A 27,195-nucleotide genomic window follows, 5' to 3' on the forward strand; every position below is an offset into this window, starting at 1 on the left:
GGTGTTCCCCTTCCAGCACTCCTCTGCTGTGCTGGGGATCCGGTCTGGAAACGGATCTGGCTGGAAATGAACCCAACAAATTCTAAATTAATGTTGATTTGGTGTTGCTGTACTGATAGTATACAAATGTGTGGATTTAATCCCAATCAGCTCAGTTGGATGAGTGTATATTTCTGTGCTTGCTGCTGATTGAAGTGGTGACCTTACAGGCTCAACCGTAGTCTAGACTGAAGGCAGCGTAAGTGCCCAGACTTGCACTTTTTATTTCAGATTGGCACGAATTCGGTGCTGTAGTTAGATTAGCATGACTTGGTGTATGAATCGCACCTAGGTACTAATTCGATTGATTTTGTGACTGCTGCTTGGACGTTCTCACTGTGCTCAGGCAGAAAAACAATCTGACCGTAGGGTTGATATCTGGAATTTCTTAAATAAAGACAATGAACAAGGAGGGATTTCTAGTGCATTTCTGTAAATTAATAGGGATCTACTATTACTTTTTATTCTAAAGATGGACTTCATTCTCATTTATTAGGAACAATTGCGTCATAAATATTTCAAAAACATGTAACTGGAAATTCACAAATTTTGCTACCGATGCCCTTGTAGTGTTTTGTAAATGCTAGAATTATTTGGGATTTGTGGACGTTTAAGTTGCCTAAATACAAATGATACAGGTCTTTAATGAAATTTTTGTTAACTGAATAGCCTTTTCAAGTACGTCCTTGAAAATTGATATCCAGCTTCACCAGTTCTGTTGTCATACATAACAGTTTTCTGCTGGGAGCTTTTTTGGGTTGTCTTTGTGTGGAGAACTGAAGTTAGATGCTTCTGTTCTTAACAGTTTCTTTTGGCGGTGGTAGATCTGAAATGTATTGCTTAGCCAATAAGGTCTGTTTTTTCCAGTTTGTGTAGGTGTTTCTACCTTTGCATAGACAAAAAGACAGACTTGATTTGTGTAAATACACAGTTGGATTAGTGTATTTCCTTCCAGAAAAGGAGGGCTTGTATGTGGTTTTGTGCTTTGTTTTCCAGATGGTAGAAGATGGGAGCTTGGGGAGTGGTTTAAGTTTGCTTTTCTGTGCGGCCAGTTCAGGTGCTGCATGGTTTGTCACTGCTGTAGCTGGAGAATTGATGTAACCGTGTTGGGACTGGCAGGCAAGCACGCACTTATCAGTTGATAAAGAGGTGTTTTTAACCATTGTATAGGGTTCTACCTTTGCTGTTTTGCTCATGTAGTTCATTCTGACGTGGTTTTCATCAAAGAAATGGTCCTCGTTACAAATTCAACTTCTTTTTTCCTTCAGCTTGGGTGGAAAGCTTACCACATTTGTTGCTTTTGGGCCTCAGGAAAGCCAGGGAAGACTTTTTTTCTTGTTTTAGAATGCAATTGAGGGTTATCCAGTGTCTGACAGAGAGAAGGGCTCAGGGGTTGGTGAAAATCTGCGCATGGATTAGCTCAGCCACAAAACAAAATTATACTTTCCTGACATTTTTAAGAGACATTGGAAACATTATTAACAAAAAAACCCCGAACAACTCAGTAAGACAGCTCATATGCCCTAAATGTGTTTTGTTACTCGTAGCAGTAAATGGGTGGAACATCCAGCAGGTATTCCGTCCAACGCACGTTTGGCTAATGAATCAAATCATTTGCCAGATCACCTGGCAGTGAGTGGCGTCTCAGTTCTGTTCTCACAAAGTTGAGAGTGATTGTGCTGTGAGATCTTGGTGCGTGGCAAGGCGGGGAATACCTTGGAGTTGGGAGCTGAACTGTGGGACCGCAGGTCTGCTGGCATCTTCTGATTTGCAGCAAGGATGTTCAACCAGGCCAAGTGCAAGGTCCTGCACGTGGATTGGGGCAACCCCAAGCACAAATCCAGGCTGGGTGGGGAATAGATTGCGAGCAGCCCTGGGGGGAAGGGCTTGGGAGTGTTGGTTGGTAAGAAGCTCAACATAAGCCAGCAATGTTTGCTTGCAGCACAGAAAGCCCCCCGCACCCTGGGCTGCATCCCCAGCAGTGTGGGCAGCAGGGTGAGGGAGGGGATTCTGTCCCTCGGCTCCGCTCTGGGGAGACCCCCCTGCAGTGCTGCCTCCAGCTCTGGGGCCACCAACAGCAGAAGGACACAGAGCTGTTGGAGCGGGGCCAGAGGAGGCCACAAAGATGATCCGAGGGCTGGAGCCCCTCTGCTGTGAGGACAGGCTGAGAGAGTTGGGGGGGTTCAGCCTGGAGAAGAGAAGGCTCCGGGGAGACCTTATAGCGGCCTTGCAGTACCTGAAGGAGGCTCCAGGAGAGATGGGGAGGGACTCTGGATCAGGAATGGAGCCATAGGACCAGGGGGAATGGTTTTAAACTGAAGGAGGGAGATTTATATTGGATATCAGGAAGAAATTCTTTGCTGTGAGGGCGATGAGCCCCTGGCCCAGGTTGCCCAGAGAAGCCTGGATGCCTGGAGCCAGGCTTGGAGCAACCTGGTCTAGTGGGAGGTGTCCCTGCTCAGGGCAGGGAGGTTGGACTAGTTGGTCTTTAAGGTCCCTTCCAACCCAAACTATGATTCTATGAAATTATGCTTCAGCATTTTACACAGTATAATACCTATATAAAGCAAATGCTATGGCTGCTGTTACGGTGTTGGAAAAACAAAAGAAAGGAGGGGTCGTTTAGAAGATTGTCCATCAGGATGTCCCTTTGTGACACCTTGCACTCACCTGTGTCAGTCTGTGAATGTCAGGTTGTAACATTGCTCCCTGGGTGTCATTTCATAGTGTTTGGTATCACACTCGTTCGTACTGCTACGTCATATAATGAATTATTATGACTGAGGAGTCAGCGTGGAGTAATCTGGGACTGTCGGCTGCAATTTTTCAGTTCATCATCGTGAAGATTTCCACACAAATGTCTAAATTGCAAAAAGGGCTGGAATTTTCCAGCAGAATGAATACAAAGAGGAAGTTGTAGCTTTGTTTGTACAAAAGAGTTAATGAAGAAGGTCAGGTGGTCTCTGCCTCCAAGAAAAAGTTAAAGCCATTTTGGTTTTTGGAGAGGTGTCATTTTTATTTATTTTTTTTCCTTGCCAGCATATTAAAAAACAAAAAAAGTGAGGCCTCTATCTCCGGGGAGGAATGCAGGAATACGACCTGCCTGCTGTAGTGACTCGGTTGTACCCCAGCCTGGGAACTTTGCAGTATGTGGGGTCTTGCTGTAAGAGAGTGAAGGTTTAAAAAATTCTTTTGACCACACTTAGCAGAACCACTGCACCAGCATCTTACCTTTTGGACACTTAATTCGTGCATCTGTAACTGGTTTTACATGGTCTTGGAGCTCATGGCTGTTCTGGTCCTGGACTCGGTCACGGGGCTGACCGCGTGAAGCAGGAACTGATGCAAGTTGACTGTGATTCCAGGGGATCACACAGTTTTTCTAAACTTCTACGAAAATGGCACAAACAACATACAGCTTTAGTCCTGCTGCCAGTCAAGCTTCAGAAAACACCCAGTGCTCGTGTGATGTCACTTGCCCACAAAAGCTATCTCTATGATCTCATCAGCAGCATTCCAAACCTTAGAAAGTATAAACCATCGGCATTTCTCCTGGGTTATTTATGTGAAATTGGTGAGTGTGATGCTTGCAGTTGGAGAATGCTCCTTAAAAAAGGAGCTAATGGGGCTCAGAGCCAGGTTGAGTTTGTTGTCCTCTAGCTCAGGTTATTCGTTGTATTTGAATATATGCTTGTCTGGATGTATTGCGCGTGGTAAGAGGATATGTGTCCGGACTGCTTTGTGCGAGTAATTGCTGACTGATTTTTCTGTGGACGTGCTCTAGCGGAGGGAGTAGTCTCAGATGTGTGATTCTTGCTCAAAGGTGTTACTTGCCTTAAGAGTGATTGACTTGCCTGCAGCACTCCCTGTCGCTCACCCAGTCTGTGTTCCCGATTTCCACCCCAAACCTGCAAGGAAGTCAGCGACCTTTGCTGATGAGATTTTCTTGGGGAGTGTCCTGGTGGTTCTGAACGTCTGCAGTGGCATGCTGAAAAGCACAGGTGGTGGAAGTGTGGGGATAAGAAACACCATACGCCCCCCCCCCCCCCCCCAGTTCTTCATTTCTGAAATAACTATATTTTGGGTGGTGAATGGAAGATATTTTTTTTTTAATTATTTTTTTAAAATAAACATGACCTGACCGGACATGGGTGCACATAGCCTTTCTGGACACCCTCTGGCCTGAGACAGTCATACCAAGACAACGATGGAGATGACTTCCAGTCTTCTTACCAAATGCTTTTTGCTGTTTTGTTTTGTTGTTGTTTTCTTTTTTTGTTTCCCGTTCATGCATATTGAATATGAATCAATACATTTTGTGTGAGGTGTACTCCCATGTTGTCTTCATGAATTCTTTGCAAATGCATGGGAATGTTGGCAGTGATTCCCCAATTTTGGATAGCCTGACAGTTGCTGTTACAGAGGATTATTAACTACATAATAGATCCCGTGTGCGTGTATTTCAGCAGTCCTTTGAAATCTGGGAAGCCAGAGCTTCGGTGCCAGGGCTGTCGTGTGTTTACTACAGAAGCTTCACTAGTATAATGAGACCATCAAGCCCTTCTGATAGTGATTCAGCTGACGCTGTGAGAAACGGCTTTTATTGTTATGCCTGGTAGTAATTGCCTAAATGAAGTGTTTTCAAGGGTAATTCTAGGCCACTATAATTATATGTATGCTGCCACTCTCACCAGTATAAAAATGTCTTTAAAACAATTTGCAGAGCTCGCCAGTTGGTTACTCGGGGGGGGGGGCCTGTGCCTGTTCCGCATGAACGCGTTCCATTTTTAGCAGTGTTTTTAGGTGTTAGAAAGCGATATTTCCTCACTGATCACAGTTTTCTTGGCAGCGCAGTGATACCTAAAGACTTAGAGATCTGTCATCCTGCTTTTTTTTTTTTTTTTTTAATTAACGGTGATATACCAAAGGGAGCAGAGTTCCTGCAGGACACTTAAACCATGCCGGTGAAGAGCGGGTGGGTGTCTGTGACGCTGTGGGGTGCAGCTGGAGACGCCTTTGGAAGGGACAGTGAGCTGCGCGCTCCAGAGGCTCGTGGCCGAGCTGCAAACAGCGTCCTCAGCTCGGCTGCCGGGCAGTGCTGTTCTGCCGCGCTTCCAGCAGGAATGGTGTGCGCAGTGATGCTGCGGCACGGAGGCCGAGCTGCTCTTCTCATCTCTCCTGAGAAGCTGTTTTGGTCTGGAAAAAAAACCCAACCTTAATCTTTTTCCTTGTTTAAAACATGGTATTGAGGTTGCAAAGCTGACAGCCTTCAAGTGTCAGCTTTCAAAATTGTGTTGCACAGGATTTCTCAAGCAGATGAAGGGGGCATTTGCTGAGCATTCGATATTTTTGGTTTTTTTGTCAGTAATACAGGGATAGTGGAGGTTTTTCCTTTGGCCCTTTCACAGGATAACTGCTTTTTCCCCTCCTTGACTTCAATTCTTTCATTCTCCTTTAATAAGGACAGCAATTTCTTAACAACGAAAGCAATAAAACAGCCAGAGAAGCTTGTGCTCTCTTTAAAAAAAAAAAAAAAAAAAAAAAAAAAAAAGAGGGAAATTAAGAAATAGAATAGAGTTCATTGTGTGCTATAGTAACCTTTGAATAAATTCATAGTAGAATTTGAATATGAATTTAAGACTTTACATAAAGGAAGGAGAAATACTGTCAGTACTTCATTGTCATAAAATAAGAACTTTTCAGGCAGAAATGTTATTCAGCCTTTTATGGAGGTCTCCAAAATATAAAGCTCTGTACTTTCTCTGATTGGTAGGTAGTAGTTGTTGGGGAAAAAGATTGAAATGGCTTGAAACACACGCACCAGAAAGCTTAATTCGTGACCTAAGCATTAATTGCCTGAACTGAGAGGTGTTGTAATGCCGGTATCTTGCTTTTCTGTAGTTTGATTTCTTTGATGTGCTGTATTAATGTTTTCTCAGATCTCTAGCCTTCAAATGTTGTTCTGGGCTGTGGATTGATTGTAAACATGGCACTTAGGCTGCTATTTTTATCATGTCTCCACGTTAAAATGAACTGCTTATGTAGAAGCCATTATCAGTCACCTTGTTGGCCTAAAAATTATTTAAGCTAATACAGTCTTAATACTGTCAAAGCTTTCAATAAGGCAAGGCTCACAGAGTTTAAATCCTGATCTTGAAACATTTCCTTTAGTGAAGTCTCAAGTATTTTTGCCTTATCGTAAATCACTAGACTCAAATTTTCTTTTGCACTTTTTAAGCGAACCCCAGGTCTTCCCAGCAGCAATGAGTCCAAATTGCTTTTCGTAGTCTGGGGTCCTAAGCTTTCAAGGCTGGCGCTCGCCTTTCTGTAAATCAAGGGACTTGTTCTGCACTCTTGGCTGCTGCATCCCTCCAGCACGGTTCCAGCATCCCTGTGAATAAAGGGGAAAGCCAGGGTGTGGGGAGCGAAGGTGCTGTGCTCCCGGGGGCTGGCTGGGAGCTCTGCTGCCTCCGAGCTGCTGAGCACAGTTGCAACGGGAGGGGGGATCTCTCCTTCTCTCATCTGGCCAAACAGACAAGGACTGCAGTGATTTCTGTGCAGCAATTAGAAACTTCCACCCTTTTTTTGCTGGCATACCTGTATACTCATCATTTTTAAGGGATGAGCAGTCACATCTCAAAAATGACAGCTGCTGCCTCTTCATCTGAGCACTTGCATTAGCACAATTTGGTGATGGCCATCACCACTGGCCTAGTAAGGAGCTTGGTTGAGCAATGCTGTGCTGTCTTTCTCTCTCGTGCAGTGGCTAGATGAAGAGCACTGAATTTTATTACAGGTGATTGGGTAATAAAAAGTAGAAAACAGCTTTCAATCTGTCTGCAGGGCGGTGGTGAGGGGAGAGTCCGTTTTACTCCAGACTGGCCGCAGAGTCATTGCAGGGGAGCTGGCCTCTCTCCCTGTTCCTCCCCCGATTACAGCTTAATTTGAAGGAAAACCAGAACATTTAAACTCTACCTGAGTTAAATATCTAACAGGAGCATATCAGGTGCCAGTGTATCGGGCTGCAACGGAAAGTGTTGGTCCCTTCATTAAATGGAAAGTTATTCAGTGCTGACTTAAAAGATTTTTTTAGAGAAATGGCACCACTCAATCCCAGCATTTGTAGCTTGGTGAGGGAATTACGTAGAGAAATTTCTTGTCCTGTGCTAGGCAGGAAGGCCAGAAGGATGAATGAAGCTGATCTCTTCTGACTTTACTACGTTGAATAATATTGACATAAGAAGCATTACCTGAAGGGTCCAAGAAAACCAAGAGTACAGCCTAAAAACAGATTAGGACGAACTACTGAAACTAAGTTAGATCAATACATTGTTTTGAGAAGAAATGAACGGCTGAGACTGTAATGATTCCCACCCCGTCCTTCTTTTGATTGAAGCTCTGGAACAAGTAGAGGGCTATAGGACTTCTCCAACGCCGTAGTGGACGGACGCTTTTCTCTTTGCAGCTACGAGGTACTAACGTAGTGTAGGTCACACACAAATGCAGAACACGTACATAGGACTAATTACAAAAAAAAAAAAATTGAGGTCACCTTGAGGTCAAGACAGAAGAATATCAGCAGCTTAGATTTAAAATGATGTAATAAAAATTGTTTTTAACAAAATTCCCAGTTCTGGGAGTGGTGCAGGCAGCAGGGCATTATGCAGAAGGTTCCCTGCACATTTGTGAAGGTATGTGGCAGTACTAAGGCAAATTTTTAAAGAGAAACTCTGATATTATATCAATCTCCCTGAGGAAGCATGAAAAATGGTCCTACAGAGCAGTAACATCTTTGACATAATCTACACTGGAGCGCATTATCAGCATAATCATTCTGGCAAGTTCTTTGAGTATGAGAGAGCTAGAAAAGAGAGAGAAAGGTGACAACAGAGAGCAAAGATGTGGAATGAGAAGAAAGAGGATGAGACATTAAACGGTTTAGGACTTTGCACCTTGGAAAGGAGCCACTTGGGGGACAAAAGACAGTCATAAAGCTTTATGAAAGCATGACTGGCACAGAAGGCGAGTAAAGAATATCCGGCATTCCTGAGAGCGTGAGGGCTGTTGGGACATCCAGTAAAAATTTACCTGTACGTCAGACAGAAGGAAGATTTATTTTATACGGTGTTTTTACAATGTTAGCCATTGTCATAGAACGATGCGGAGGCCAAAAGCACAAAGAGGTTGAAGTTAGAAAAATAAATGGAAGAGAGGTGACAATGTAGGTTTGTTGATTAAAAAATAAATTATTTATGACAGTAAGTAGAAGAGTTAACTGATGAAATGTGGAAAAATCCTATGGCACCGAGTGATAAAATAGCGTTTTAAATTCAGTGCAGTGAAGTAATGCAATGGAGAACAGCCCCCACTGAATATATACAGTGACGAGCTCTGAATTCTTTCCAGTCGTAGATGAAACTTGGAGGTTATAATTGGCAGTTCTCACAAAATATTATCTCAGCGTTTGGAAAAACAAATTGAAGGTTAGGTGCTTGTGGAAAAATAATAGTGATCAAACTAGGAAATGTACTGCTGTGTAAACCCGTAGTGCACCTGTGCTGTGAATGCTGCGTGAGCACCAGTCTCATCGCTCTTAAAGACCCGGTGAAACTGGGAGAGATCTTGAAAAGGTTGACAAGAATGATGAAAGGCGTGAAATGAGTTCCTTGTGAAGAATGATAACTAGATCAAAACTCTTCAGGCTCAGAAAGATATCTTTGAAGAGGGTATGATGGATGCATATAAAGTCTTAGCTGCGTGGAGCGTATATGAACCCATTATTCACCGTCTCTTCTGATAAAAGGACTAAGACCACCCAATGAAAGTAACGGGTGGCAGGCTTAAAACAAAGTGAGATATTTATAAAGTGGAAGCAGGACCTCCTCCTTTCTCTTTGGTGTTGAGGTTTTAATCTGTTGGAACAATTCCTTGGATTTAGGCTGATTTACTCTGCAGTTAACACTTCATCAGACTGCTGTTCACAGGGCTTTGAAAGCTTAGCTCTAGAGCTCTGCTCCTAAGAGCAATCCTTTCCAGTGTTGGAGTAGGGATCTGGAGCCTGGCAGGCTGAAACAGGCCCCCTCGTCATTCCTCACTGGGCAAAATCAGGGCCACTGCTCAACAAAGTGTTTTGGTGGAAATACCCGCTGAAGTCAAATACAGTTTGTACAGATCACAACACACAGCCTAGCCTTGTGCCTGGTATTTTGGGGTTGTTACTGGAGCACTGAAACTTCTGTGACAGCAAGAGCTGACGTATCCTCTTGGTCTGACAGTGAGTTGGAACGGTGGCGTGTTCTTACAGTTGGGGTAAGTAGTTCCAGCTTCAGCTACTACAGAAAAAATACAAGAATAAAACATGAACCAGTACCAGTAGTGTTGTTTTGGGATTGCTCCATAGGATTTAGAAAAGGTCAGGCTGAAAGCAGAAGGTTTTGGATTCATGGAAACTGGACGCGGTTCCAATGTGCCAGTGCTATTTATTTGTGGCTTATTACCTGTAGTTTATTGTGTTCGCATATTCATTGACAAAATTAATTTCTTGCCATTTTAGCCTGATTCAGAGCATCTGGCTAAACATTTCTTAACTGTAAGGAGAGATATTGCGTACTTAAACTCATAGAATGCTCAGGTGAATTGCGCTTTGAGTTGTATTTCAGTTTAACAACTGCTTCTGACCTGGAGAAGGGCTTCTGCTCCCAAAAGCTTGTCGTTATTTCCAGCTAGTTAAATAAAAGATATTACATCAATCTGTGAATCTTTGAGATATATGGAAGTTGAAAGAGTGGGGAGAGGAGTGGTGGGGTCTGTTGGTGCCCTCCACCGTAGCCGCTGCCAGCTGTGCCGAGCTGCAGGGCAGCACGCGGCCTCGGGACCCCGCTCCCCGGGAGAGGCTGGTGTCTGCCTGGGGACACCTCGCTTCTGAGCAGGGTATGGCCGTGCCCGAGACCGAATCGGGCTCTTGAGACGGTGAGGGAATATTTTGCGGTAAGGTGGGTCATTATCATTTTACTTTTAAAGTATTACGTGTGATCCAGATTAATTGGATTACTGGAGTTTAACGGATAACGACTTGTGTTCTGCTCTGTGGGTGGGTGCTTGTAGACCTCTGCAGCAGGCAGCTAAAACTCATTAGCTTAAATTGCTGTGGAGGAGGCTCAAAAGAGAATCTACGCTTTGATTTCATGATGGTGGCTTAAACTAAGATGATATTCTTTACAATTGGGTTTCGCACCTGTTAGCACCACAGTTCACCTGACTAATACTGTCTTATGGTATGACTACCCTTCCTCAGAACGTTTTAAATTTCTTTTGAGGGTTTCTTTAGAATTCATGACTGTAACGTTGCAATACTGGACATAGGGTAGGTACATACATCTGCCATTTTCCAAAAGGATAAGGCAATGAAGATTGGAGAGGGAGGAGAAAAAAGGAATATTTGAGTGAACTAATTAGGGCGCTCATTTTATTTCTGAGATGATTGCTTCAGCAGTGCCTTTAAACTAAATTCCGGTTAAAGGCTAATATGGGAGAAATGAGCATGTGATGTTACAGGAAGGAAATACTAAAACTGGGTAAAATTATTTGATAATTTCTCTCCAGGTGAGTGTTGGCAAGCTAGCCTGTCTTTAGAGAAGGTATTATCAACAGGCTTTTGTAGGGTCGGGGCTGGTATTCTAACGCGTGCCGTTTGCTGAGGGCCTTGCATCGGGAAGGTCCTTCTCTGGACAACGCAAACTGACTCCTGGGAAGTTGTGGCTGCTCAGAGCTTTTGAAATGGGCCGTCGGAAAGACAACGTCTTTGATTTAGCTTCCAGAGTGTGTTACTTTATATCGAATGTTATTTTTTGGTTTTGTCATGTTGGAATGAAAGACTGTCCTGTGTATAATAGGTAAAGATGTTAATAATTTTTGTGACTATCAGCCTTATTGCAGCCTTTCAGTAACTGAAGGGGCCCTACAAGTAAGCCAGATGGGGACTTTTCACAGGAGCGTATAGTGATAGGATGAGGGGTAGTGGCTTCAAACTGGAAGAAGGTAGATTTAGATGAGATATCAGGCAGAAATTTTTCACTCTGAGGGTGGTGAGCCCCTGGCCCAGGTTGCCCAGGGAAGCTGTGGCTGCCCCATCCCTGGAGGGGTTCAAGGCCAGGTTGGACGGAGCTTTGAGCAACCTGGGCTGGTGGGAGGTGTCCCTGCCCAGGGCAGGGGGGTTGGAACTGGGTGATCTTTAAGATCCTTTCCAACCCAAACCATTCTATGGTTCTGTGAAGGAGGGAGGCACCAAATTCGATTTCCTGGATAAGTTTGCTGTACCAGTTCTTATGCAGCACAAAGCTGTGAACAAATAACCTCTGTGCTTGTAAAGAACAACAGCGTTTCAGTGCGCCGGGGAAGAAGCTTGGACAGAACCTGAGAGAGACTGACGCGTATCTGAAGCTTGCGTGGACGTACGAGCACTAGGTGCTATCCTTTTGCTGTTTCCCAGGCATTTGCTCTTGAACTGTATTGGACTGGGTCTTGTACTACGCAGATCCATGCAGTTCTTCATGTGTTCTTATTCTGGAAAGTATTGAATATTTTTCAGTGGCAGCAATCAATTTAATATTAAACCTGTTATTTTTACATGTTAACATCTGCCCTGAAAAATCTACCAGGAGCTGAATTGCTGCTCCATCTATGCCTTTAATGTGAAGTATTTGACTTGATTCCTTATTCATTATTAAACAGTTTTAGAAAGGGAATTTTTAAATAGTGCTGATGGGTGGCTGTAACAGTCACTACTTTTGGATTTTCATTTTTATTCTGGTCTATGATATTTTCAGGTTAAAAATCCCATTGTTTATATATTGTTTATGTACTTTCCACTTGCATCAAGGGAAATTCACATGGGATAAAAGGAAACAATTTTTGTGATGAGTGGTGTGTAGTGCTGGAATCTACATCCTTAGAGCTTTGTTGTTTTTCTTTTTTTTACGTGAGAGACGTTGCAGCAAAAACTATGCAGATTCAACCTATTTTTGTAAAAACTGTTCTGTTCTTGGTATAAGTTGTTTACCCAGTCCAGTTCACTCACGAGATAGCTTTGGCTTCTAACTTTGACCGCACAAATTTTAATGTGAATTAGTGTGGGGATGAATGAGGAAAGGGAGGTGAAGAAGGATGGAGAAAAAGGGCAGCTGGAGTTCTTGCCTACCTAAAATGCCAACGGGGTTTGGATCTGGAGGGACAATATCTCACCAGGGCAGGAAGCACCTTCAAGGGGATGTGTCTGTCAGACTTTGGCAGATCTCGGGCACTAATGGCCAGGGCTGTTGAAGGAAGATCTAAACTTGCAAGCATCCAGAGCCAAGAACAGACGCTTGAATCTGTGGAGAGCGAACTGGGTTTGGGGGCACATGGCACCCGGTAATTAGGTCAGAGATTCCTCCTTAGGCCTTATCTGACAAGTTTAAAATTTGGGAAGGCATATTTGGTACAAAGTGCCATCCTCCTTTGGCCTCCAGCTACTTTGCAAAAGACGTTCCTAATTTGATGGGAAACGTCACTTTCCTTCTGAGGATGTTTTAGGTATCTACTTTATATGGAGTTTCATAATTGACTTCAAACAGAAGTCATTCTTATGACTAGTGATTTGAAATCAGTTACTGATGGCCAGGAGTCAGACCCAAGAGATTTCCATGAGCTGTGCTGAGATGGTTAAGTGCTGCTACATGGGCCTGTCGAGGGTTGCAGGTTACTCCAGCAGCCGTGAGTGGCAACAATTGACAGACCTCAGGCCCATCATCAGAAGGAGCTCCTGTTTTGATTTTGGTTAAAATGCCCCTTGGCCATAAGAGCTTATGAAACAGCAGCAGTTGGGTTCTCTGGGACGGGGGCTGCTCAGAGCTGCGCAGCCACGTCACCCAGCGGCATCTGAGAGGGACCCTGAGCCCATTCTGCTGCTGAAGCCTCAGGAGCAACTGATGTCATTCCTGAAATAGTTAATGCATTTTGCAAGAAAATAATTTTTCTTACTTTGTTCTCTCTTCTCTGACCGACACTGAGGAAACCCACACAAACGCCTTATTTCTAGGCAGTTGCCACCCAGATTCAAGCATTCTGTTTATCCTCAAACTCGTAGAATTTAACCAAAGGTTGTCATACTTGATGATATTCCAGGCCTGACGTGGCACGATTCTGCTCCTGGACAGAGGATTTAAATAATTTGTGTCACTGATGGATGGGGTTTACTGGGAAGGGAGGGGGGGTGGGCGGGCATTTGTTCTGGGGCTCTTGGCCCCCTTTCGATACAGCTGATGGTGGAATACATCTCTTCTCACCGCTGCATTTCACCAAGAGGTGACTTAATCTGGTGATTAAAAACTGCCATTTTACTGTATATATGGCCGGGGGGTTACAGGACGGTGCCTCCCTGCTCAGGTGATGAATTTCACAATTGAAGAGTAACGGGCCAAATCCAGGCCCAGTCAAAACCAGTCTGGTGCTGGTGGGCAGGTAATTCTGTGCTTTCCTCACAGGCTGAGTGCCCTGGGCCATGCTAAGGAGCTTCTCTGCTACTTGCTGGTTTCACTGTAGAGAAATGCGTGATAAGGGCTTCGTGTAAAGCGTGTTAGATAATGGCAGGCATAAGGAGGATGCTGTTTGGCCTGCCCAGCGATATCCATTTTTTTTTTTTTTTCCCCTATCTAGTGTCTGTTTATGGACCTGTTCCCCTGAATGTATCAAACCATTAAACCATTTATTTTGAGTTTCCTGAAATTATTTACCTCTAAAACCTTGCATATTTGAGCTCTATTAGTAGTTCTCCTTAATGGTGAGATATCCTCCTTTCTCCTCACTCCCATCGTTGCACTGCTCCGTTGTTCCTGTGAGCATGGGGTGAGCTGCTCCAGCGCACTAAAACAGCAGAAAGCAGCCCTGTGCCTTAGGAAAAACATCCGCCACCCCCCAAGTTTTACAAAACCAGCAAGAATAAAAATGTGGTTTTAAATTAAGCTCTTCATTGAGTTATTAACTTTCAAACACTTTCACAAGTACCGAGCCGCCTGATGTTTCTCTGGATGCTCTATGTCCTGTGCTCTGTCCGCACCACGGAACATGCTGGTGCGGGATTTCCCTGGCAGCTTTGGGAGTGATGGCTGATGCCAAGTATTGGCTGGGTGCCTGCGATGGCTCTGCCGCTCCGCAGTGCCCCTCGTACATCGTGGTGGTCGGGGGATCTCATCCGCGCTGGCTTCCTGCTTGTGACATGTTTGAGTAGTTAGCAAGTAAACAATTAACGCAAAGCATCAGTTTGAGCATGCTTTGCCAAGGGACCATTCTAATTCTTTCTTTTGGTCCGCTTAGCTTCCTATTTGCATTTGGTTTGCCATGCTTTATGAGATTTCCTGTTTTCCTCATCTGGACTAAGTTCCCACTTCTTTCCAGTTCCAGCCATTCCCAGGACAGCCTCCTTAAACTTCCTGTTGAGTCACGCGGGATTTGCGTGTAAGGTGGCTCTGTCTTTATGCTTGCATAGTGCATACACAGGTTGCCTGGGCTTCCCGTACAGCATTTTTAAGAGTCTCCAACGTCCTTGTAGGATTCCTTCTTTTTGTTGCTTTTAGTGTTATTTTTTTTATTTTGTTTTGACAAGTTGCCTCATTTTTATAGTTTCTTTTTTTTGAAATTGAGTGTCTATGAGCCAGATTTGCTGGCGTTATCACAGTACAGCATATAGAATCATAGAATGGTTTGGGTTGGAAGGGACCTCAAATATCACCTAGTTCCAACCCCCTGCCCTGGCCGGGGGCACCTCCCACTAGACCAGGTTGCTCCAAGCCCCATCCAACCTGGTTTTGAAATTGTATTGTGTTTCCCATTTAAAAGCAGATCTTGCATTAGTATCCTTCAAAGGATCACTCCAGTGTAACCTATTCTATAGGCTAATGCTTCCTAAAAGAGCAACTGTAATGGGCCCTGCTTCAGTTTGCTTCTGAGAAACAGGTCACTTGGAGCCCTTGTGTGCCCACTGTCACTCGGGGGAAGGGCTGGGGTCTGACACAGGTACATCCCAGTGAACTCCGTGGAGTTGACGTCTCAGTGCCTGGGCAGGCAGCCGGTAGCCTCGGGCATGCTGAGCAGTCTTGATTTACTGCTGAAGCAGTTGCCGTTTTCCATCCTGTCTCAGTTGTAGTTGTGCAGGTGTTTACAAACTGCTCCCGTAACTCATAAGGGAGGATGCTCACAATGGCTGGAAGAAGACGTGGCCAGTTGCTGCATTCCATATCTGTTTCTACCCTCTCTGAAATAAGACATTATTATCTGTTTTTTCAGGGGGCTTCTGTTCTTTTCAGAAACTTATAACATGAATACTGGTGCTGATGGGTGCTAGGTGTTAATTTATAGCCCCCTTGTATCCAGGGAGGACCCTGAAGACTGTAGTGAATTAACTGCTTTATTTGTATATGTGCCTGCTCTGTATGTTGTACGTGATACTCAACTTAGACCGCGGGATTTGGAGCTGACTCACAGAGCTCGTTACATGTCTGGTCCTCATTACACGAGCCGGTCCTGATGTTCCTGTGATTGTCTGATGGGCTCGTTCAGTTCGCTAAAACAGCAGAAGGCTGGCCTGGCAAAAAGTCAGCATTAAATCTGCTCACGTCGCAGTCAGGCATGGCAGACACTGCCTCAGGCAGGGCTTGGGTCACGGCTGCAAGGGGACGGAGGAGCGGGGGAGAGAAGAGAGCTGGAGGATCTGATGTTCCTTTTCAGAGGCTGTGAGGTGAAACTTTAGTTCCTCTGTATCCTGAAATAATATCCTACAACAAGGCAACTCTGATTAGCAAACTGAATTCTGTTTTATATTCCGTATACGCGTTACCTAAATTGATTAGATTTAGCATATCTTGAAGCTAAGTGCGGGCCCCTGCGTATCAACTGGCAGTGTCGCGAGCACACACTTCATCCACTCTGTGATTCAACTGAAGAGCGAACACTGCCAAAAAAACCCTGGTTTCTTACTATCAAATCTCAAAGCAAGGTCTTTGTACTTGGCAGTTTTATAAAAAAAGGTGGTACACAAGGAGCTGAAGGAGCCTTTTCCTCCATCAGTTCACCGACCCAAGTGAAAACTAGTCCTGGAAAAAACAGTTGAGGCGTCGGGGAACAGATCTGACTTGCCACGTTACTGTGTAATCATTGACCTGCTGCAAGGGAAGGAGAGGAGGGAATTTCTGGCTGGCGTAGGGAGGGAGGACAGGAGCATCCCTTTTGGCAGCAACCCACGATTACATTGAATAATGAAATTACATCCTGAGTTGATTCTGAGTTGCCCTATATCCATTGCTGGTTGTAACTGTGTTAATTGAGTTGCCTCTCCTGTGTTGGCCACCTGCCTGAGAAGGGGCATAAAATTCGGCTGACGCACACAAGGGTGTTTGCTGCGTGGAAGTTAATTCGTGGACTGGAAATGATGGAGGTGACAGCAGTACAGCAGTTGGGATGGTTCTGAAGTAATGACACTGATGCTTGAGAAGAGATTGTCCTTCAGACGATGCAGGATGGGCAATAAGCCAAACTGAACAAAGAGCTTGTTCTGGGAAGCTCCAAGAAGCAGTGCTACATGGGTAAGGGAAAAATGCATTTCATTAATGAGGAAGAAGGGGAAAAGACATATAATGAAAATCTAATTTTAGCAATTTACTTTTCGTGCAATGTATATGCGTTCCTAAAATTTACGTCAGTCCTGTGAGTGCCCCTTTTGCAAGTGGTTTGCAGTTAGAGCAGATTAAAATAGTGAAACTGCATCCTGAGAGTTAAATCTGTCTTGTGTACACCTGTATTTTTATATTCAATACCCATAATTATTTTATACTAAACAGAATGTATTTGCTGTGATAAAACATAAAAGGTCTCTCTTGTGTCTGCCGGATAATTTGGAATTGGAGATGTTGAAATGTGTAAGCAGCTTTTGACTGCAAGTGTACTATTTTATGATGACCAAAATCCTTTTATTCAAGTTTGAGCGAAGTAAGAATGAAAGTTTGGTTTTACTCTGTGAAGACATTAGCAGAAGCGGTTTAGATGTATATACATATACAGCACAATGGAAGGGTGTTAGTTACCTGGATGAGCTGGTTCCAGAAGCAGCTGTGGTGTCTTAGGTGCGGTGGAGCAGAATATATTCTTTCTTCCCGAGGATTTGCACACTCTGTGGTGATTTGCTGTACCCACATTAAGCGAGGTTTGTCCACTGCAGACGCCAGGGGATGTGACCAGAACTTCTTGGTGCAATCCCTTCACTGTTGCATATGTTATTGCGTCAGGTTTAGATTGTACAATTTATATATATGAGTGAATGCAAAAAATTTAAGGTAGTTTTGTTTTTAAAGTGAACGTGAGACTACCAACTTTTCCTGTGCATTTGATCTGGCTATTTTTCTTCTGTCCTAATAGCGCTTCACGCAAATGAGTTAAAAAAGATCATCGTGATTGCATTGCAAAATATGAAAAGTGAAGTCTGACTAAATGTTTGTTTAGCTATACCAAAACTTAAACGGTGGTTCCTCCCACACAGCAAGAAGGCTCAGTTGGGTGTAAAGGCTATATTTAATGTTTGGTAGCCAGTGAAAACACAACTTTTTGAATAAGATAAATAAAATGCAAAATCAGTATTAAATTTCAGCAAATTGAAATGTGCTCTTTGATGATAAAAATCATTGTTAAAATCTCATTTAAACAGATTTCCAATCCATCTTGTTTTTGAATGCTTCATTTTTCTCAATGGGACATTCGATTAGTTTTTTGGTTTTTTTTCACTTAAAATGTAAAAACACACAGTCAATTAGTCGGAAGCAGAGTTGACACAAAGCAGAAACAAGCTTGAAAATAAAACTGCAAAGGGAACCGAAGGATCTGGTGGGAAGCAGCCAGGTTTAATCATAAGCTGCTTAAGAGTAAGCTGCTGCCGAAGAGACCGATGTCGCCGCTTGCCTTGTGTCATATCGGAGGACGTGTGTGTGTGGAGCAATCGAGTTCAGCCACACGTACTCCTCGGTGGGGGCGAGAGCTTGAGGGTGTTGCCGCAGGACGGGCGGCACGGGGAGGAGCTGCGGTGAATGCAGGGATGGTGGTCAGTGCTGATGAAGAGCTGCGAGTGTTTCCCTTGGGGCAAATGTCCAGCTGAAGCCTTCGAGGGCCCTCGCCCACACCTGGGTGGGACCTCCTGAACTATGGGGGTTGTGGAAGTAGGTGGCTCAGTAGCGGGGAGAGCACCTTTGACGAGATCCGTTGGAACACGTGCTTCACCATAAAACTGATAAAAGTGTCTCTGTGGTTTAGTTTGAGCTGTGTGAGCTGCTTACGCTGGGTAATGCAGGTATTGCTTTAGCGTGGTGCCACTGGGCAAGAAAGGGACATGGAAAAATCACGTGAATAACATAATTGATAATAATAGCCATTGCTTATGTCATTTGCAGTGGGGAGAACAGCTTATTAAGGGAAATGCTGCAAAGCTATTTGAAAGAGATACCATGACCAGAAAAGGCTCTTTCGGAGACAGTAATTTGCATCATTTTTATAGGAGAAATTTCTCATTCCGGTTTATAACCTGGATATCCTCACTCTAAAACTTCTTGGACGGTACTATACATGGGAGCTCAGCATGGTTCAGTGTTTTCATGGGCACTGGTCCGGGTAACCTAAAACAATTTGAAGACTTTTATATTTTTCTTGCATTCTTGCTTAATCAGCCCTATAGTTGATGCCTGTTAATTCGAATGGTGACTAAGGATAACGTCCTGCTAGCTGAGCTCAGTTACACACACAGCAGTGTGACACTTCTTGCAAGTAGAATTGGACTCTCTCTCCCGAATTAATGGAAAACTGGGCACAGACCTTTTCCTTTAAACCATTGTTAAATGTAGGTCTCGTTTAAACTCCTTAGGAAGTATATTTAGCAGCTGGCATTTGTGTCCTGGGTGTAGCCCAGATTTGAAGGAGGTAAAAGCGTGCCGTGGTAGGAAGCTGCTGTCACTCGTGTGCAGTAGCTGGCACTGTGCTGGTTAAGCAGAACGTCATTTCTCTGTAGGCTCGCAGTTTGTCTTGGAGGCGGAGCGCCATGTGGTGCGTTCCCAAAAATGTATGAGCTGGAACACAAAGCGAGTAACCTTAGGAAAATATTTTGAAAGTGATTTTGGACCCTTTGCCTCTTTTGCTGGAAGTTCACCATGCCAGCCAGCGTTTCAGGATAGAAAACGGAGTAGCCTACGCAGGTAGTTGGGAAGCACACTGCTGTTGAGAGGCTTACACAGGACTGAGGAGCAACACAACAGGAATGCCCAAGGGCCTCAAAGGCCATAGAGGAATCTTATTTTACTTGTGTCTGTATGACCAGATTGAGGAGCCTCGTCAGGCAGCTTACCTTTCAGTGAGTATGAGAGAGAGAAGTGAAGGAGGCACAGGAAGCAGGAATCCCCTCATGCAGGAAGGAAAAAGCTGTAACAAAAAGCCATGCAACACACAAGGGCAAATAAGCGCCTGAGCTGCAAACCTGAGGACCGCGGGTAGTTTACTCTGGTTCTTGCACTGGCTGCAGAATGCTGGGTTTGTTCCCATCTTCCTTTGCACGCCCTGGAGCAGCATTTCTTCTTTCCATCTCGCAAGAAACGGGTAGCTGTGTCAGAGAGCGGATCTTGGAAACCTAACCCAGATTGTCACGACTAAGTGTAGTCGGTCCCTAGAGAGGAGGCTTCTGGCCCAGCTGGCTCCTGCTGGGCTGTCAAACAAGGGAACACGCATTTAGGTACGTTTAATGCCATGGTTTGTAGCATAGCTTGATAACTGCGTTGTGTAATTTTGCCTCAGTGGGGTTAACGTACAAAGCAGGGGTATAACGGCCTAGAGAGTTAACAAATTCGAAGCTGTAGTCCAGTTGATGTATAAGTCAAGATGAACGAACAAGAATTTTCAGCCTCTGAATACAAGATTTTGTTGCACTGAGTTCCTAAACGGCACGCAGAGATTGCACCTCCATAATAAAGCAGAATATTCAAGGAGGTGCCCAGAGAGTTGGATTCCAGATCCAGCTCCTGTAGCCCTGTGGGGAGCGGTACTGCTAGAATTTCGGTGGCTGGGAACCGGAGCTGAAGTGCCCACAGGCGGTGCAGTTTGCACTGCTGGCTCTGCGGTGCAGGTCTGTTGTGCTTTTGACTTACTGAACTTACTTTAACGCAACTTCTATTTTTTGTGTGTGGAAAGGATGTAAATTGAGAGCACTCTTCCCTTGGAGTAAACGTGCGAGCACGTATTTCAGATCTTATTTATAGGTAGGTGGTTTCTTTCTTAGGCTCACCTGCCTTGGTTTTTTGCAGCCTTCCGTGTCCTACCCCGATTTCTAGTCTCTGTGCTAATGATTTACCAAACGTCTTTCATCGATTCTTGTTTTACTGGTTTTCAAAGTGCGCAGAGTCTATTCCAGCCTTCATTCCAGCCTTCAGGAAGCCTTTGGAAAGGGATGGATGGTTTAAATTGGGGTATTTGAGTGTATTTATAGTCATATATAAATGGAGGCAAGAGGAATACTTGCAAAGCAGGCGGTACCGGGACACTTATAGAAAAACGTATGATCTATACATGGATCATTCCAGGCAAACCTTTTGCTTTGCCCGTAGCCCATTTTCTACAGAGCTCTTTTGTGGGCTATGAATATTTATGCTGCTTTGTTGTGGTATTTTAAACTTGCTTTCAGCTTATGAAATGACATGTTTGTTTCTTTAAATAACAGGAGGAGTGGAGGGAGAGAACTGATTGTTCCCTGGGCAGACATGTCTGCAGATCCTTTACAAGGAGCCTCTCACATGGTTGGAGCAGAGGGATAGCCCAGGTCACCAATACCTTACCCTTCCCTTTGCCTCTGCATTTGGAGATGTGCTTTACCAGGTCTCTCTGCTACAAAGCGTTCTCTTTTGCGAAATTTTTGTGGCCTTTTTTTTGACAAATGCGTCCCTTTGCCATGTTTTAAACCAAAAGCCAGTAGCTGTTGGCATAGCACGGTGCTCAGGTGAAGTTGTGGTGAAGGATCACGCAGAGCGAGGCAGAGCTCATGCTGTAATAGCGTGTTCCCCCAGGTCTGGTTTAGGGCAATCGCATTCGGAGTGCTAAAACCTCGGGAGGAGAATGTGTGCACCTGACTTCAGAATATCCCGGGAACAGATTCAAATGAAGTCCTGAGGCTGTCACAGCCGTTTTCCGGAGAGTTCACAAGATTGGGAAGAGCTGGTTCAGCAATCTAAAAAAAGCTGCTTGCAAGCAGTGATGGGGACCCCCTGTACCTTTTCCTTCAAAAAACCTTCAAAAAGCTTTGAGTTTCTAGGAAAGCAGAATGAGCTTGGATTTGCTGGATGCGCAGAGTGAAATCAAAAGGTTTAGAAAAGAAATCCACCATCTGGCCGTTTGTGGCTGTGCAGGTTTAATCATTCTGTCTGATTTTGCTCTCCGTTCATCAATGTCCAGCGGCCTCCTGGCTCACCTCGGCATTCGGTCGCCCCTGGCTGCTTTGGAGGTCCTGCTCTTGCTCCTGGAATGAGTCTGCTCCGAGCCCAAGAGTCTCCCAGGCTGACTCTGCTGCAGACTCATTGCAGAGCATCTCCCTTACTCTTCCCTACAGAAGTTTTCCCAGCTATGTGAGCTCAGTTGGCGTTAAGAAAGGTGGTTTCTTCTCTCTCAAAGAAGTTTCACCTGATTCTGAGCTCAGCATCCAAACCACAGCCTTTCTTCTTGCTGCCCAGCTTGCTTTAGCAAAGGAGCAACACGCAGTGCAGGTGTAACACAGCAGTTTGTTGCCTTAGCCCCTGAAACCCCCATCCCCTCAAATGGTATTTGGAGCAACACTGGACCTGGAAGATAAGCATCGGATTAATTTCAGAGTGACGTTGTTTATTGTGTGCACCGTAGTTGCATCTGGAGACCAAGTATGTAATCGAGGTTGACGAGATAAAAGCATTTGATAATCCTTTCTTTGAACACCTACTTAGTTTTTTTATTATTCTCATATAACAAATGATTAACAAAGTAGTGCATGGGATTTACAAATTGCGTCTGTCTCCCTCGCTCTAGACTTTACGCGCTTCGTGGGCTGGCATGCTTGTATCTGCAGCAAATGGTGTCCCCTGGCAGGTTTATGCAGGCTGCATCCCAGGGCTCTCTGGGAGTTGTTGCTCTTTGCATAGCTCGGGGGAAACTAGGAGAAATACCTGCAGAGCTTTAGCAAAAGTATCTTTGAGCAATCTAACGCAGAGCAGTTGGTGCTCTGAGTTGTTCTCTGGTCAGTCAAAGCTTGGTAGAGAGCGATTATTAGATGCCCTGCATCCCTGTAGACTCTGGTTTAGGTAAAAACGCTAGGTGTGAGCCTAAGACCCACGAACCACAAAGCAAGGGTAACTTACCACTCCCTCGTACATGAAACCCACCGAGAAAGGAGCCCGGGGTGTGCACAGTTTTTTAATCCCTTCGGGTCGAGCGGACAACTTCTTGGTCTCTTGGGTGACCCTAAGAATAAGCATCACCTTCCTGCCTGCTATCAGGTCCAGTCAGTGTCTTTTCAAAGAAGCGTAAGAGGGGAATAAGCTCTCCAGGTGGTTGTTGGTGGTTGTTGTAGTACTGTGTCACCTGCTGTAGATAAGCTTTGTGAGGCTTGTTCGAAACCCCTTTGGTGCCTGTAATCTTGTGGGATGCTGGAGAGAACCTGGTAGATGTTGAGCTCTTAATCAGTCCCAGCGTATACAGAAGTTGTAATTCCTTAGCAGAAAATATTTTTTTGGTCTCCATAATGCCTTATCAGAATTACAGTAGCTAGCTCTTCCTCTGAGGCTTACAGCCTGTTGTATAGTGACTCTTACTGCTCTTCTGAATAAAAATTCATCGTGGGGTAAGGGGGATGTTACCTCTAAATTAACTGGTTCCTTGGAACTCTCACAACTGATGTGTTTTACAGCAAAAAAAGATTTGAAAAGGAAGAATAATTTCAAGTTTCCCAAAGTAAAGGAGCTAAAAGAGAGGGGAAGCTGCTGTGGTTGATTTTCAGAGGGAAAAGGCGTTATGATTTATTTTGTGCCAGACTGGCATCAGCCACACCAGTGTTAGTCCTGGCACAGAGCGAGGTGACAAGAATGCACACCTTTGCACAGTGTTTGGGGCGAGGGGAAGCCCTCCTTCCAGGGGCAGCGCGTGCGTGCATGCGTGGAATTAAGGTGGCTGGAGGAGCACAGTTGCAGTACTCTTTTTCCACTTTTTTTCTTCCATGGTTAGCAGCAGAGTATTATCTTGGACAATTTGATTTGTGACAGTATTTGACAGTCTCTTTCTAGCACACTCAGCTAACACCCAGGAAGCCCACCACATGCCTGTTCCTGTCCCTACTTATGTCCACAACTACTTTTATTTCATCTACAGTAATATGTATAGCGTTCCTGGACAACCGAATAACCTGCATTACCGGGCATGATCATCTATTGCCGGAGCCCTCTTCGTATTGCTGCAGCTGCCTGCGCTAGAAATTCTCTTGTCTAGAAACATAGTAGAGCCTCTAGAATAAAAACTAAATCCCTGGTAAACTCTGCCATATTTTTCCTCCGTCCTCGTTGTTGTATTTACACTAGAAGATTTCTTCCCTGGCTGTGTGGCAGTGGTGATTTCCCATAGACATATGGCAACCTCACGTACTGCTATGTACGTTTTTTTCTTTCCTTTGATGACTGTGCACCACCCGATAGAGAATGATTGTTTGGGCTGCACAATTAACAGTGTTACTCTGCACGTGTTCAACTGGACCAGTACTATCTGGGGCCCATTTTCATATCCCGCCTCATAAGACGAGGGCTGCCGTGGGTTCTGGGCTGTCTTATGTTGTGCCAACACAGTACTTGGATCTCCACACCTCCGTCTCCCCTGTGCAAATGCAGCGTTGGCTGCGTGTCTTGTGCGTTACGGGCACAGCCCTGTGGTTGGTGGCTGGGTGCTGTGGTTAAGGTGTGTCAGGCATGGCAGCGAGGTGTCGGCATTCCCGCGTATCGAACGCAGTTTTTCACTCTGCTGATCCTGTCATTTCCAGTACATTTCCCTGCAGACTGTGGCTGAAATACCAGCAATGCATGGAAGGGGATCCAGGCTCTGAGCAGAAAGGCCTGAGCTTTCAGGGACAGCTTTTCAACGGGCCAGGCAATGTGCAGGGTAAGGAGTAACACAGCTGAGACGCTCGGTGCCAGCGTGGCTGTTTGCTTTCTGCAGTTACAGGTGCTTTGTGTTGCACCGAGAACCAGCTTCTTTTAGACTTTCAGGCTTCGGTTTGAGCATATACAAGTCCAATGAAAGATCTTAAAGCTCTCTTTGGCTAGCATCTCTTGTAATACTGTTTCTAACAATATGCCTTTGTTTCAGAATCGCCCCTTTGCTGCTTTGAGGGTTAATTGGCTCCACTTAGAGCACCATGGACGAGCTGCAGGATGTTCAGTTGACAGAGATCAAACCTCTCCTGAATGACAAGGTAATGCTAGCTGCTCCTTTGCTCCCACAGGTGTACTCTGGCTGACTTTGGCTGGCAAGCAGCCCTGATTGTCAGGATCTTGTCACAGCTTGAGGTACCTTAAGTATTGAAAAACAGTAAATGCTTCCCCACTCTGACAATCCGCCACCCTATACTCTTCCGAAGTCTCAGGGAAAGACGGCCCACCACAGTTCAGGTAAGTTTAGAGTCATGACAGCCAAACAGTATGTCGTGCCTGTACTGAGAATTTACAAAGGTGATACCGTTCCTGACCTGGAGGAGCTGTAGAACCTCTAATAAGTTCATGCTTGTTAGAGAAACCTTGGATTGTATCCCATTTTCTTTTTTTTTTTTTTTTTTTACTTTTTTGTTTAGAATCTTTTGTCTTAAATTATTTTTTCATGTTTTGACCCCCAAAACAACCCCGTCTCCCTGAATTTAGTAATGGAGAGCCATTTCTTTTTAATATCTGTAGAGCCTAGCCAGAGCAGTCCAGGTTCATGCAATACCAAAAGTTTGGAAAATCATTTTATAGCGGCAGCTTTTTAAGGCTTTCACTCTGTCTTCTTTGGGCTTTGGAAGAAAGCCATATGGGCTTTAGGAGAGCCCTAGCCTCACTGGGTTCTGCCACATACTATTGCTGCAAGTGTGTAAGTCATTGTGGGCCGTGCCAACAAGATCTAGAATCTTCCATCTGCAAATTGTGATGATGAGCAATGTGTTTTGGTTACTTTCCATACCTAACAACCAAGGTTGGTGGTATGCGAAGCAGTTCCCAGTGCTTTGCTGTTTAATGGCTGACGTCAAACATTAGCTTGTGCTGCCGAAGGGATATGGTACCTCGACCGCTTGCTGTGTGCTTGCAGAGGACTGCACTGTCTAGTGCAGACTCCTGCCCAAAATGGGTAAAATCTTGGAAATTCTGCTCCGCTAAGCATTCTGTGCTGCTTAGTTTTTTCTTATTTTTGCAGTGTGCTAGCGTATCTGTTTAGTATCTGTAAAATCTAAAAATTCAGCTGAAATCTGCAGTCTGGCTGCCTATTCTTACAGCCTAATGATGACTATTGGGCTTCCACCGTAGCTTAAACATAGCTTTTTCAAGTGTTTCCAGGGAGAGTGAGCCTTGAAAGAACAAAATCAGTGCAGACCTGCAGAAGGGCCTTGAAAACAGTTTATGATTTCAAAATGAGAGATCAACGTTTACAGAAGACAAGCTTCCTAATGCAGTGCCCCAGCTCTTGCTCATGGTTCTCCTAGGATTTTCCATGTTTGAGTTGGAGGTGTCGTGGTTTAACCCTAGCCAGCAACTAGGACCACGCAGACTCTTGCTCACTCCCCATTCCTCCCCCAAGAAAGGTAGGGAGACGTGGGAGAAAAGGAGGAGAAAGGGGAAAAAAACCTCGTGGGTTGACATAAAGACAGTTTAATAGAACAGTAAAGGAAAATAACAATGATAATAATAATAAAGGTAAAAGAATATACAAGACACAAGTCACTCTCACTGCCTGGTGAATTGGTTGTGCAGAGATCGAGGACTCCTCCCCGCCCCCCCAGCCAACCCCCATTTCTGTACCAAGCATGACATCTGTGGTACAGAATATTCCATTGGCCATTCTGTTGTTCTGTCTGTGCTCCTTCCCAGCTGAAAAAAGTCCTTGACTAGTATGAACATCACTTAGCAACAATGAAAACAATATGCCTCATTGACATTCCTTTCACAACAATCCTGAAAACACAGCAACCACTAGAAAGAAAATCAACTCTATCTCAGCTGAAACCAGGACGAGAGGGGAGATTTCCCATGCTCCAGTGAGCTGACCTAAGTAGGAGGTATTGAAGCCTGCCAAAACAAAGTGGTTTTCACTTTATAAGTTTTTAGTCTCTCTGTCAAGTATTGCCTGATCAGTCCCATCAGGTCCCCGCCGTCGTGTCATCTGCATGGCCACTAGAGATAGCTAGTAGCTGGGACAGTTCTGTTTACCTAAACAGCCCAGTGGTGTTAACTAGCATACAGAAGGGCACATACAAAGTCACATTTGGCTTCCTTGACTCACTTTGGAAGTTACAGGAAGTATATACTGTCTCAGTAGAAAAAAACAAAACAACGCGTAGAGTGGCTCCAGAACCATGCTCAGCACTGCGTGGGAAGAGAAGTGCTGTCGCTCTCCTTTTTACACACTGCTTCAACAAAGGAAATGCCTCAGGGAGCTACCATCTTTGAGATCCGGCCCTTATTAATGCCTTCAAGCTTGAAATAATACACATGTGCTTTTTAGACATAGTTTATGGAGCATATGGGTGTGGTGCCGTAACACGCTGTTCTGTGCAGGGTATCAGGGTCCAACCTGATAGTTCACTAAGATTTTTACTGACCAACCCACTTTAGAGGTAGGAGTTTGAGCCAGCGTGGATTAATGGCCAGAAATAACACAGTAAATCTCTTAAGGTGATGAGTGAATGCTCACGAACTCTTCAGATTCCCAGGCTGCTCTCCAGAGAAGGGCGGCTCTGGTCTCTTAGTACTCAAACTCTAAAACCAGTGGAAGTGCCTGGGAGGAAATGGAAACGGGTCATATCTCGTTCGCTTACCTGAACGCTGGGCACCACCGAGTCCAGACTTTGTTTCCTCT

The 27,195-nt window shown here is 44.7% G+C and overlaps 1 protein-coding gene across 12 annotated transcripts in view; it reads left to right on the plus strand.

Annotated features, from left to right (window-relative positions):
• The window catches only part of NDRG3 (NDRG family member 3), a 64,123-nt gene that overhangs the window by 5,083 nt on the left and 31,845 nt on the right, over positions 1-27,195 (plus strand). For all 12 annotated transcript variants that reach the window (XM_074604603.1, XM_074604596.1, XM_074604607.1 and 9 more), the window contains exon 2: positions 24,460-24,565. In XM_074604603.1, the coding sequence (XP_074460704.1) occupies positions 24,509-24,565 (57 nt within the window). In that variant the 5' untranslated portion in view covers positions 24,460-24,508. The remainder of the gene's footprint in view (positions 1-24,459; positions 24,566-27,195) is intronic.

Source organism: Larus michahellis, chromosome 12 (assembly GCF_964199755.1).
Source record: "Larus michahellis chromosome 12, bLarMic1.1, whole genome shotgun sequence".
In the NCBI taxonomy this organism is placed as follows: Eukaryota; Metazoa; Chordata; class Aves; order Charadriiformes; family Laridae; genus Larus; species Larus michahellis.